General features: G+C 45.1%; 1 protein-coding gene across 1 annotated transcript in view; it reads left to right on the plus strand.

Annotated features, from left to right (window-relative positions):
* The first annotated feature begins 620 nt into the window (after positions 1-620).
* The window catches only part of LOC123749227 (transcription factor SOX-9), a 61,398-nt gene continuing 47,120 nt past the window's right edge, over positions 621-14,898 (plus strand). Inside the window, exon 1 of the mRNA XM_069305780.1 lies at positions 621-913. Within this exon, the coding sequence (XP_069161881.1) occupies positions 901-913 (13 nt within the window). The 5' untranslated portion in view covers positions 621-900. The remainder of the gene's footprint in view (positions 914-14,898) is intronic.

A 14,898-nucleotide genomic window follows, 5' to 3' on the forward strand; every position in this document is an offset into this window, starting at 1 on the left:
CTATATAGCACAAGTGGCGGGCAAGTGGCACGATGTGTGGTGGATGACGCTGGAGCCAAAACATGGCGGCTCTTGTACCTGAGGCAGATGTTAACGTACCCGCCTACTGAAAGTATATACCCATAGTTTACCATCACAGCCATTAACACTAGTGGTCTCGATGATGACAGGATGCCGGTGGCTTGTCGAAAGGTTCCCCAATCATTTGCCTTGCGTATCCAAGTTGAGTATATATTGAACATCAGTATCTGAATTAACAAATACAAAATTACGAGTTTCGAGTTTCAATGGCTTCGTTAATGTGGAATTATTGGAATGGAGATACAAAAATCTATTGCAGAGAGAGAGAGAGAGAGAGAGAGAGAGAGAGAGAGAGAGAGAGAGAGAGAGAGAGAGAGAGAGAGAGAGAGAGAGAGAGAGAGAGAGAGAGAGAGAGAGTGGCAGCGTACACCTGCCTGCCAGACACACCGGCACCGAGGTGCCCACACCTCAGGCAGCGCCACTAGGCCGGGCCCTCGAGGTCTGTACGACAATGTGGGCGTGGCGTCGCTGCCGGGCAGGTGAGTTCACAGGTGAGCCATGGCAGTCACTTCCTGGCCGCTGTGGCGCGCGCACCTCCGTACACGCCCCAACCCACCCTCCCGTGATCGCGTGTCGACTAGTGCCTTAACCTCGTCCACCTCTTTCACGAACTTTTTAAATCCATATAACGTAGTGACGCGTGCTTTTAAAACACTGAAAAGGAAAAAAAAAAAACTCACTAATACGAATATATCCTAATGGGGCTTTTCCTATTAAAGTCACAATGTGTTTAAATCAAATATAGTGCTGGATTGGCTGACCTCCTCCTCTCTCACCCCCTCCCCCTCCGTCTTGACCCCTGACCTGGCCTGACCTGGCATGATGAACGCAGGTGAGTCCCCTCTCACAATATGTATGTATATACTGTATATGTATATACAATACATATATACCCTTAGCTCATTAGCGGTTGCCCACCTGTTGAGTGCGGCACAAATGTGATTCCGCTGTTATTATTATTTTTATTTTGTTTATATAATACTAGTGATAATTTATCAGTGTTATTAATGATACTAACAGTGATATGTGTATTATTTTACTGTAATTAGCATTTTTATCATTTATTTGTTGATTATTGCGTTTGAGTCTTATGTTAAGTATGACGGTGAGGTATATATATATATATATATATATATATATATATATATATATATATATATATATATATATATATTTATATATATATATATATATATATATATATATATATATATATATATATATATATATATATATACCGAAGTGTACGTTATATCTTCCTTATATCTCGGTGTATATAGACGGAAAGTATACTTTGGTCCTGGACAATGTTCAGGACTAAATTATACTTGCTGGTGGGTCAGTAGGCTGTTGTGGTTGGCGTTAAGAGTCCCTCAGAGGTTGATAGGCTTTAATAACACTTCAAGTGTTGATAACCAGAGAGTGATTGACTTAATAACCCTCCAGAGGGTGGTAGGCCTATCTCCAACACCAAGCGAAATGTATATATGAAAGTTAATAATTTTAATATTAGTTAACACCATTTGAAAAAATTAGTGATGTATTTTGTTTACTATAAAGAAGCATTGAACACATGTTTCCGATGTAGGAGATTATGAACACATGTGTCCGCTATAGAAGACTGTGAACACATGTGTCCGCTATAGAAGACTGTGAACACATGTGTCCGCTATAGAAGACTGTGAACACATGTGTCCGCTATAGAAGACTGTGAACACATGTGTCCGCTATAGGAGACTGTGAACACATGTGTCCGCTATAGAAGACTGTGAACACATGTGTCCGCTATAGAAGACTGTGAACACATGTGTCCGCTATAGAAGACTGTGAACACATGTGTCCGCTATAGAAGACTGTGAACACATGTGTCCGCTATAGAAGACTGTGAACAAAGATATTAAGCGTACAGAGAATATGAACAAATACATTCAAGGAAAAAACATTTGAACAGTTACACAGAAAAAAACGTTCTTTCACTATTAAAAAATAATAACGATGAACTATAAGCGTAGTGAACAAAAGTGAACACAGAGAGGTGGCTCCGGTGCTACGCTCTGATGAACAGACTTAACTGTGTTCATCGTGAACTTGAACACTCCTCATCTGGATAGATTTTGGTTATTCACAATGTTCAGAATTACAAAGAAATTAATAACAGTCTGAGAATTTTTTTGTTACTTAATGGAACTTCGTTTTTTTTGTGTTTGTTCCTCCTCGGCTTACATGTTGTTGTTGTTGTTGTTCCATGGTGACAATGACGCTTGGTTTATGTGTTTGTTGGTATATTTCTTGCTTTTTGTGGTCATTTATTTTTGTCTTTGTTGCTTAATTTTTCGGTTTATTATTGTTACTGTTGCTGCGACTGTCTTTGTTACTGCTGCTGCTACTTTCTTTGTTACTACTGCTGCTACTTTCTTTGTTATTGTTACTGTTGTTGTTACTTTCTTGGTTATCGTTACTGCTACTTTCTTTATTATTGTTACTGTTGTTGTTACTTTCTTGGTTATCGTTACTGCTACTTTCTTTGTTATTGTTACTGTTGTTGTTACTTTCTTGGTTATCGTTACTGCTACTTTCTTTGTTATTGTTACTGTTGTTGTTACTTTCTTGGTTATCGTTACTGCTACTTTCTTTGTTATTGTTACTGCTGCTGTTACTTTCTTGGTTATCGTTACTGCTACTTTCTTTGTTATTGTTACTGTTGTTGTTACTTTCTTGGTTATCGTTACTGCTACTTTCTTTGTTATTGTTACTGTTGTTGTTACTTTCTTGGTTATCGTTACTGCTACTTTCATTTTTTATTGTTACTGGTGCTGCTACTTTCTTGGTTATCGTTACTGCTACTTTCTTGGTTATTGTTACTGTTGCTGCTACTTTGTCATTGTTACTGATGCTGCTACTTTGTCATTGTTACTGATGCTGCTACTTTCTTTGTTACTGGTGCTGCTACTTTCTTGGTTATTGTTACTGTTGCTGTTACTTTGTTAATGCTACATTTAGTTTTCTTTGTATTTCTTGTTAATGCTTCTACATTCCTTGCTCTCTTCGAGGGTGCTACTGTTGTTACTTTCCTTGCTAGTACTGATGTTACTTTCCTTGCTAGTACTGATGCTACTTTCCTTGCTAGTACTGTTGTTACTTTCCTTGCTAGTACTGATGTTACTTTCCTTGCTAGTACTGATGCTACTTTCCTTGCTAGTACTGATGCTACTTTCCTTGCTAGTACTGATGCTACTTTCCTTGCTAGTACTGATGCTACTTTCCTTGCTAGTACTGATGCTACTTTCCTTGCTAGTACTGATGCTACTTTCCTTGCTAGTACTGATGCTACTTTCCTTGCTAGTACTGATGCTACTTTCCTTGCTAGTACTGATGCTACTTTCCTTGCTAGTACTGATGCTACTTTCCTTGCTAGTACTGATGCTACTTTCCTTGCTAGTACTGATGCTACTTTCCTTGCTAGTACTGATGCTACTTTCCTTGCTAGTACTGATGCTACTTTCCTTGCTAGTACTGATGCTACTTTCCTTGCTAGTACTGATGCTACTTTCCTTGCTAGTACTGATGCTACTTTCCTTGCTAGTACTGATGCTACTTTCCTTGCTGCTGATAATGTTACTTTCTTTCCTCCTAAGGATGTTACTTTCCTTGTCGCAGCTGTTGGTGCTGTTCCTTATGCTTTATGTTCCAGCCTCGTTACTGAGTGTTCCAGCCTCGTTACTGACTGTTCCAGCCTCGTTACTGAGTGTTCCAGCCTCGTTACTGAGTGTTCCATCCTCGTTACTGAGTGTTCCAGCCTCGTTACTGAGTGTTCCAGCCTCGTTACTGAGTGTTCCAGCCTCGTTACTGAGTGTTCCAGCCTCGTTACTGAGTGTTCCAGCCTCGTTACTGAGTGTTCCAGCCTCGTTACTGAGTGTTCCAGCCTCGTTACTGACTGTTACAGCTTCGTTACTGACTGTTCCAGCCTCGTTACTGACTGTTACAGCCTCGTTACTGACTGTTCCAGCCTCGTTACTGACTGTTCCAGCCTCGTTACTGACTGTTACAGCTTCGTTACTGACTGTTCCAGCTTCGTTACTGACTGTTCCAGCCTCGTTACTGAGTGTTCCAGCCTCGTTACTGAGTGTTCCAGCCTCGTTACTGACTGTTACAGCTTCGTTACTGACTGTTCCAGCCTCGTTACTGACTGTTACAGCTTCGTTACTGACTGTTACAGCTTCGTTACTGATTGTTCCAGCCTCGTTACTGACTGTTCCAGCCTCGTTACTGACTGTTCCAGCCTCGTTACTGAGTGTTCCAGCCTCATGACTGACTGTTACAGCTTCGTTACTGACTGTTCCAGCCTCGTTACTGAGTGTTCCAGCCTCGTTACTGACTGTTCCAGCCTCGTTACTGACTGTTACAGCTTCGTTACTGACTGTTCCAGCCTCGTTACTGACTGTTACAGCTTCGTTACTGACTGTTACAGCTTCGTTACTGATTGTTCCAGCCTCGTTACTGACTGTTCCAGCCTCGTTACTGACTGTTCCAGCCTCGTTACTGAGTGTTCCAGCCTCATGACTGACTGTTACAGCTTCGTTACTGACTGTTCCAGCCTCGTTACTGACTGTTCCAGCCTCGTTACTGACTGTTCCAGCCTCGTTACTGATTGTTCCAGCCTCGTTACTGACTGTTCCAGCCTCATGACTGACTGTTACAGCTTCGTTACTGACTGTTCCAGCCTCGTTACTGACTGTTCCAGCCTCATGACTGACTGTTACAGCTTCGTTACTGACTGTTCCAGCCTCGTTACTGACTGTTCCAGCCTCGTTACTGACTGTTCCAGCCTCGTTACTGATTGTTCCAGCCTCGTTACTGACTGTTCCAGCCTCATGACTGACTGTTCCAGCCTCGTTACTGACTGTTCCAGCCTCATGACTGACTGTTACAGCTTCGTTACTGACTGTTCCAGCCTCGTTACTGACTGTTCCAGCCTCGTTACTGACTGTTCCAGCCTCGTTACTGATTGTTCCAGCCTCGTTACTGACTGTTCCAGCCTCGTTACTGACTGTTCCAGCCTCGTTACTGACTGTTCCAGCCTCGTTACTGACTGTTACAGCTTCGTTACTGACTGTTACAGCTTCGTTACTGACTGTTACAGCTTCGTTACTGACTGTTCCAGCCTCGTTACTGACTTCCAGCCTCGTTACTGACTGTTCCAGCCTCGTTATTGACTGTTCCAGCCTCGTTACTGATTGTTCCAGCCTCGTTACTGAGTGTTCCAGCCTCGTTACTGACTGTTCCGTTACTGAGCTAGCAGCGCGTAGCAGCTGTCTAACTCCCAGATACCTATTTACTGCTAGGTGAACAGAAGCATCAGGGTGAAAGGAACTCTGCCCATTTGTTTCCACCATCGCCGGGAATCGAACCCCGGTTCCTAGGACTACGAATCCAGAGCGCTGTCCATTTAGTCACCAGGCCTATTGGTGGCTGTGTGTGTGTGTGTGTGTGTGTGTGTGTGTGTGTGTGTGTGTGTGTGTGTGTGTGTGTGTGTGTGTGTGTGTGTGTGTGTGTACTTACCTAGTTACTCACCTAGTTGCGTTTGCGGGGGTTGAGCTCTGGCTCTTTGGTCCCGCCTCACAACCGTCAATCAACAGGTGTACAGATTCCGGAGCCTATTGGGCTCTATCATATCTACACTTGAAACTGTGTATGGAGTCAGCCTCCACCACATCACTGCCTAATGCATTCCATTTGTCAACCACTCTGACACTAAAAAGTTCTTTCTAATATCTCTGTGGCTCATTTGGGCACTCAGTTTCCACCTGTGTCCCCTTGTGCGTGTGCCCCTTGTGTTAAATAGCCTGTCTTTATCTACCCTATCAATTCCCTTCAGAATCTTGAATGTGGTGATCATGTCCCCCCTAACTCTTCTGTCTTCCAGCGAAGAAGATGAACAGAGGCACCTTCTGTGTGTGTGTGTGTGTGTGTGTGTGTGTGTACTCACCTAATTGTACTCACCTAATTGTGCTTGCGGGGGTTGAGCTCTGGCTCTTTGGTCCCGCCTCTCAACCGTCAATCAACTGGTGTACAGATTCCTGAGCCTATTGGGCTCTATCATATCTACATTTGAAACTGTGAATGGAGTCAGCCTCCACCACATCACTTCCTAATGCATTCCATTTGCTAACTACTCTGACACTGAAAAAGTTCTTTCTAACGTCTCTGTGGCTCATTTGGGTACTCAGATTCCACCTGTGTCCCCTTGTTCGCGTCCCACCAGTGTTGAAAAGTTCATCCTTGTTTACCCGGTCGATTCCCCTGAGGATTTTGTAGGTTGTGATCATGTCCCCCCTTACTCTTCTGTCTTCCAGTGTCGTGAGGTGCATTTCCCGCAGCCTTTCCTCATAACTCATGCCTCTTAGTTCTGGGTGTGTGTGTGTGTGTGTGTGTGTGTGTGTGTAGAGAGAGAAAGCAGATAAATTATTAGAGACTGTACAAACAGCCAATAATTTAAAGCGTTCGTAGATCTCAGTTATATATTAAGTATATACATATTTCAAACAAAGTATGACTGAAAGTGATATATGACGACAAAACACACACACACACACACACACACACACACACACACACACACACACACACACACACACACACACCCACACCCACACACACACACACACACACCCACACACACACACACACACACTACATAACACAGCATGTAAAAGGTGACACAAGAGAAAGGCAGTAGAATATACACCAACCCTACCGTACTACTATACCAGGTCCGCCCTGAGACTGAGGCAGACTTGGATAACTTAGAGCAGGACATACCACCAGTACCCACCGACCAGAGTATACTGGTGGTTCACTTTACGTAAACCAGTGACCACTTGACAACATACCAAACAGGGAGAGGAGAGTAGACTACTGAAAAGGGGGATTACATGAAAATAAGAAACCACCTAGAAGTTATGCAATGAGAGGAAGAACCTAGAGGCGAAACGAGAGATTTGTGGCAAGAATAAGAGAACAAATGTAGGAAAGAATATAATAATCCGAGGTTGAATAGAAGCAAAAAAGAAATTCAAGAGGAAGAGGAAGTAATACGGAGGTCGAAGAACAGTGGAAAACTGGAATAGATGCAACAGGGATAGGAATTAATACATAAATGTATAAACAATGTCAGAAAATGATATTGCCTCTGAAGCTAAGACACAACCAATCACCTACATAATCATACAAGATGGAACATGAGAATCAACGACCAAGTGATTAGGTTACGAAAAAAGGGCGGTGAATTTATGTGAAATGATAAGGAAGTTTTACGGGGAACTCACTGCCTATTAGACTATTAGTAGCTTCCAGCTTCCATGGAGTGTTCATCCAGCTTCCATGGAGTCTCCATTGACAGCTTCCATGGAGTCTCCATTGACAGCTTCCATGGAGTGTTCATCCAGCTTCCATGGAGTCTCCATTGACAGCTTCCATGGAGTGTTCATCCAGCTTCCATGGAGTCTCCATTGACAGCTTCCATGGAGTGTTCATCCAGCTTCCATGGAGTCTCCATTGACAGCTTCCATGGAGTGTTCATCCAGCTTCCATGGAGTCTCCATTGACAGCTTCCATGGAGTGTTCATCCAGCTTCCATGGAGTCGCCATTGACAGCTTCCATGGAGTGTTCATCCAGCTTCCATGGAGTCTCCATTGACAGCTTCCATGGAGTGTTCATCCAGCTTCCATGGAGTCTCCATTGACAGCTTCCATGGAGTGTTCATCCAGCTTCCATGGAGTCTCCATTGACAGCTTCCATGGAGTGTTCATCCAGCTTCCATGGAGTCTCCATTGACAGCTTCCATGGAGTGTTCATCCAGCTTCCATGGAGTCTCCATTGACAGCTTCCATGGAGTGTTCACAACTGAACAGCTCCCAGTGCTAAGAGGTAACCCTAGATGAGAGACTCTTAAATACTGAGGTGCCAGGAAGTAAGGAAAGAAGTAGCATCACTAGATGTAACTCAAGCTCTACGACAAGTCACTGTATCATCTTGGGTGTTACAGAAGCAGCACAGCCCTCAGCGTATCTCTAACACTGATCTTTAAGGAGTCACTCTTCCCCCCGTCCCATCTCAAAATCCTTATCCTGACTCCCTTCCAAGTGCTGTATAGTCGTAAGGGCTTGGCGCTTTCCCCCCATGATACTTCCCTTCCCTTCGTTTTAATTTGTTATAGCATCATGAAGGGAGAATTGCCCAGCTGCTAGAAAAAAGCAAATGTGTTATCAATTCAGAAGAAGATCGAAAAGATGCAATTAACTGCGTCTCTGACGAGAATCCTATGCAAAACACTCTAAAGAATAGCAAGGAGAAGACTAGCTACACACCTGGAAAGAATTAGACATGTAAACAAACATCAACATGGCTTCAGGGAAAGGAAATCATGCCTAACGAACCTACTGGAGTTCTATGATAAAGAAACAAAAATACGACAGGAATGAGAAGAATGGCCAGATTGTGTATTTCTGGAAGCTTTTGACACAGTGTGTCACAAGAGATTACTACACAAACTCGAGAGGCAGGCGGGAGTAAGCGGAAATAAACATCTAAGAATTACCAAACAGACAGGACACAGAGAGTAACAGTGAGGGGGCGAGAAGTCAGACTGGCGTAGGGTAACAAGGTAACTTGATAGACGTAGGAGTAACTTGAGCGGAGCTCCTCAAGGATCGGTGCTGGGACCCATACTATTTCTCATTCATGACCTATCTACAGGAGTTGACAAAAAAAATCGTCCTACATTTGCGGACGATGCAAAACTAATGAGACGAGATGTGACGGATGAGGAATGTAAGATTCTCTAAGATGATTTAAACCAGCTGCAGAGTTGGCCCGAAAGATGGCTAATAGAGTTCAATAGGAGCAAGTGTATGATGATGAATATGGGAACAAGTGGTATATACATAGACAAGATCCCAGCCATACAGTAGGTATATATGAGGAGATATGATCCCACACAATCGGGTGTGACTGACTCACAGCTTGAAGAGAAAATTCTGGGCCCAAGAGCTTAAGCCCAATACTTAATCCTACTGATTCTCAAACACCTGCTTTAATTTGTAACACTATGGCTTGCATATAAGGTACCCCTTATACCAGGGGTACCCTTATACCAGGGGTACCCTTATACCAGGGGTACCCTTATACAAGGGGTACCCTTATACCAGGGGTACCCTTATACCAGGGGTACCACTCACTGCAGTTGTCCCTAATACCAGGGTGCCACTGTAATAGTGCACATTACCAGGGCACCATAGCTCTAAGGAGGCCCAGTTCCACTTAGACCCATGCGGGGGTTCACAGGGGGAACACCGGTGAACATCAGGGAACACGGGGAACACCAGGGAACACGGGGAACACGGGAGAACACCGGTGAACACAGGGGAACCCGGGGAACACGGGAGAACACCGGTGAACACCGGGGAACACAGGGGAACACCGGTGAACACCGGGGAACACAGGGGAACACCGGTGAACACCGGGGAACACAGGGGAACACCGGTGAGTACAGGGGAACCCGGGGAACACGGGAGAACACCGGGGAACACCAGGGAACACAGGGGAACACCGGTGAACACCGGGGAACACCGGGGAACACGGGAGAACACCGGGGAACACGGGGAACACCGGTGAACACCAGGGAACACGGGAGAACACCGGTGAACATCAGGGAACACGGGGAACACCGGTGAACACCAGGGAACACAGGGGAACACCGGTGAACACAGGGGAACCCGGGGAACACCGGGGAACACAGGGGAACACGGGGAACACCGGTGAACACAGGGGAACACGGGAGAACACCGGTGAACATCAGGGAACACGGGAGAACACCGGTGAACACCAGGGAACACGGGAGAACACCGGTGAACACCGGGGAACACGGGAGAACACCGGTGAACATCAGGGAACACGGGGAACACCGGTGAACACCAGGGAACACAGGGGAACACCGGTGAACACAGGGGAACCCGGGGAACACCGGGGAACACAGGGGAACACGGGGAACACCGGTGAACACAGGGGAACACGGGAGAACACCGGTGAACATCAGGGAACACGGGAGAACACCGGTGAACACCAGGGAACACGGGAGAACACCGGTGAACACGGGAGAACACCGGTGAACACCAGGGAACACGGGAGAACACCGGTGAACACCGGTGAACACGGGAGAACACCGGTGAACACCAGGGAACACGGGAGAACACCGGTGAACACCGGGGAACACGGGAGAACACCGGTGAACATCAGGGAACACGGGAGAACACCGGTGAACACAGGGGAACACAGGGGAACACCGGGGAACACAGGGGAACACCGGTGAACACCAGGGAACACGGGGAACACCGGTGAACACCGGGGAACACGGGAGAACACCGGTGAACACCGGGGAACACAGGGGAACACCGGTGAACACAGGGGAACACAGGGGAACACCGGTGAACACAGGGGAACACGGGGAACACCGGTGAACACCAGGGAACACGGGGAACACCGGTGAACACAGGGGAACACCGGTGAACACCAGGGAACACGGGGAACACCGGTGAACACCAGGGAACACGGGGAACACCGGTGAACACCGGTGAACACCAGGGAACACAGGGGAACACCGGTGAACACCAGGGAACACGGGGAACACCGGTGAACACCGGTGAACACCAGGGAACACGGGGAACACCGGTGAACACCGGTGAACACCAGGGAACACAGGGGAACACCGGTGAACACAGGGGAACCCGGGGAACACAGGGGAACACAGGGAACATGAGGAACACGGGGGAACATGAGGGAACACCGCGGAACACGAGGGAACACCGCGGAACACTATGGAACATGAGGAAGACGGGGGAACACGAGGGAACACCGGGGAACACGAGGAAACACCGCGGAACACGAGGAAACTCCGCGGAACACGAGGAAACTTCGCGGAACACGAGGAAACTTCGCGGAACACGAGGAAACTCCGCGGAATACGAGGAAACTCCGCGGAACACGAGGAAACTCCGCGGAACATGGGGGAACACCGCGGAACACGGGGGAACACCGCGGAACACGGGGGAACACCGCGGAACACGGGGGAACACCGCGGAACACGGGGGAACACGAGGGAACACCGCGGAACACGGGGAACAAGACCTTCCACTCGTCATTTCGACACGCGGCAGCAAGAGCTTTTTGAAATATTATATATTTATATATATATATTTTTATATTTCTGAATTGAGTAATATATTTGGTATTTGGGAGTGACTGTATTTCTGGTTTGTCACGGGCGCCGAAATTTGGTTTAATTGATCTTATAATTTTTTTGGCCGGAAATGAAAGTATTTTTTTTATTGATGTCTGTCTGTCTGTCTGTCTGTCTGTCTGTCTGTCTGTCTGTCTGTCTGTCTGTCTGTCTGTCTGTCTGTCTGTGTCTCTCTATCTGTCTCTCAGTCTCTCTGTCTCTGTCTGTCTCTCTCTCCTGCATTTCGTAATGTCACTATGTTACTTTTCCTGTTTTTATTGATTTTAAAAACTTTTATTATAAATTATTATATTATTATATATTACTAATTTATATTTTTAATTTTGTTTTGCTGAGAGAGATTTTCATCTCAGTCTGGTAACTGTGTCTGTCTTTTATTGTCTCTCCGTCTGTGTCTGTCTGTTTATATCTGTCTCTCTGCCTGTGCCTCTTAGTGTAAGGACTCTCCTGTATACGCTTGTGGGGTGAGCTTCAGTTCTTGGGCTCCGTCTAGTAGTCGCCAGATGCCTGTTGCCATATGGCATTCCAGTCCCCCCTCCCCCCTCCTTTTGCTTCGTCTTAAACCTGGTCTTCTATAACTCTATATAACTGACTATGTCTGTCTGTCATTCTGTGTCTGCGTGTGTTTACCTGTATGTGTTCGTCTGTGTCTGCGTGTGTTTACCTGTATGTGTTCGTCTGTGTTTGTGTGTGTGTGTGGGTTCGAAGCCGTGGTTAGCGCAGTGGGGCTCAGAATCACAGATTCAAGAGTTCGATTCCCGGGCAGGGCGAGATGTTTCCTGGCCCCTGATGCCGCTGTTCCTTATACGTAAAGAAGCCCTCTACTCTACTCTACTCTACTCTTAGATTCCTCAATAGAGTGGCGTTGATATCTCCAGCTCGTGCCGGACTCTGTATGTGATATCGATATCGAGATATTGATATCGAGCACTCTAGATGTGCTCGTTATCAATATCTTCCTTACTCCCTAGGTTGGCTTACTTTATAAGTCGACCTGGTAAATATTAATTTTTTTTTTGTCCTTTATAGACAAGTGAGTCTAGATCTCTGGCAACATTTTTAAATTTAATTAAAATAAAAAAATATAGGAAATAATTATTTTGTGAAAATCAGTATGAGCCATAAGGAAGGCTCGAACTTATGCTCTGGGTTTCACACACACACACACACACACACACACACACACACACACACACACACACACACACACACACACACACTCACACACACACACACACACACACACACACACACACACACACACACACACTCACACACACACACACACACACACACACACATACACACACACACACACACACACACACAGTCCTCCCCCTACCACTGGTCATAGTCCAAGAGTCCTACACCAAACGCTTCCTTGCAAATGCTCAAAGAAATCCCATTAACGTGATTAATGTGAATTAAGAACACTTGATCAACCACTTTAATAGGATTTCTTTTTGCGTTAAATATTTTGTTATATATTTTCACTGATGACAACGTTCAAAATATTGCTAATATTAGATAGTATTTTTTGAGGGGGGGGGGGGGTGTAAAAAGACAAAAAAATTAATCAGGTTAATTGAATACTAGTCATTGGAAAGTTATTTATATCAGAAGTTCAATTATGGAAGGATTTTGGGCGCGAAATTTAAATTTTAAAACTATAATGTGTTTAAATCTGTAACGGTTTGCTAACCTCCAACCGATTTTAACGACAACGCAACAGCGCTTAAAGAGGTACCAACTTTTGTTTTTATTTTTCAAACATTTTAATGTTTATAAACAGTTATTTTGACCCAAATCATTAATTTGTAATGATTAGAAATAAAATAAAAATTAAGTGGGATACCGTATATAACAAAATTGTATTGAACCTTTCCACTGATCCCGAACAAAAGCCTTTTGAAGCGATATTTGTTCAAGACCTTCATATATATATATATATATATATATATATATATATATATATATATATATATATATATATATATATATATATATATATATATATATATATATATTTATATATATCCCCTCCCTGTACCTCCTCCCTCGAGCGCCTTCTCCCTCTGTGCACCTCACTCTGTCTTCACTAAGTGGGAGAGGTGGCGCCCTCTATAAACAACGAGCGCTCCGCCGTCGTCTCTCCCATCTGGGTCAGGGAGGGACAACCATGAGCCCTATAGAGCCTGGTCTCTCTATACATTCCCCTTGTCGTTCCTAGTAAAGCAATCGCACACTGCAAGGTAAACAAGCCGTTCTTGTATACTAGACGGGCGAATCCGGCGCTATCCGTGTCATCCGGTGGCCAGGTCTCCCACGAACACCCTCCTCAAGCACTCTCTCTTTCTCTTTCTCTCCTCATATCATCAATGTTGGTATCATCAATACACACTACCTTCATCAGTTAAAACATATTCATACCTACCCCATCTCCATACCCCCCCCCACATCCTCCTCAATATCCCCTTCTCCCCCATCATTTCTCCCCCACACATACACACACTTTCCCAACCGACATTGAAACATTCTCCCCCACCCCCGTATGCACCCTTTCAATTACCCTCCCCACATCCTCCTCTTTCACCCCATCCACACCCTCCCCATCACGGTGACATGTTCACTACACACTGTCTCTTATCACTGTAACTCAAACGTTGCGCCACGGAATACAAGTCTATAATCTGAACATACGTTTTACATGTCAAGGTCTGAATATACTAATATTTAACCACATTACTGAAGTCTACGGACTCTGAGCCGAATATTTCACATTCATCGATTTTTTTTTGTAAAGGTTGGGGCATAGTGGGACAGCACAACACAGAAACACACAGAGGGTTGTCTTAACACAGAACGCTCCCTCCCCCCCCCCTATGACACTTCAATTACAATCACCAGTAATCCTGCAAAGCTTTGTGTGTGTGTGTGTGTGTGTGCGTGTGTGTGTGTGTGTGTGTGTGTGTGTGTGTGTGTGTGTGTGTGTGTGTGCTCACCTAATTGTGCTCACCTAATTGTGCTTGCGGGGGTTGAGCTCTGGCTCTTTGGTCCCGCCTCTCAACCGTCAATCAACTGGTGTACAGATTCCTGATTCCTGTGTGTGTGTGTGTGTGTGTGTGTGTGTGTGTGTGTGTGTACTCACCTATATGTACTCACCTATATGTGCTTGCAGGATCGAGCATTGACTCTTGGATCCCGCCTTTCTAGCTATCGGTTGTTTACAGCAATGACTCCTGTCCCATTTCCCTATCATACCTAGTTTTAAAAGTATGAATAGTATTTGCTTCCACAACCTGTTCCCCAAGTGCATTCCATTTTTCCACTACTCTCACGCTAAAAGAAAACTTCCTAACATCTCTGTGACTCATCTGAGTTTCCAGTTTCCACCCATGTCCCCTCGTTCTGTTATTATTACGTGTGAACATTTCATCTATTTCCACTTTGTCAATTCCCCTGAGTATTTTATATGTCCCTATCATATCTCCTCTCTCCCTTCTTTTCTCTAGTGTCGTAAGGT

Source organism: Procambarus clarkii, chromosome 56, assembly GCF_040958095.1.
Source record: "Procambarus clarkii isolate CNS0578487 chromosome 56, FALCON_Pclarkii_2.0, whole genome shotgun sequence".
NCBI lineage: Eukaryota > Metazoa > Arthropoda > Malacostraca > Decapoda > Cambaridae > Procambarus > Procambarus clarkii.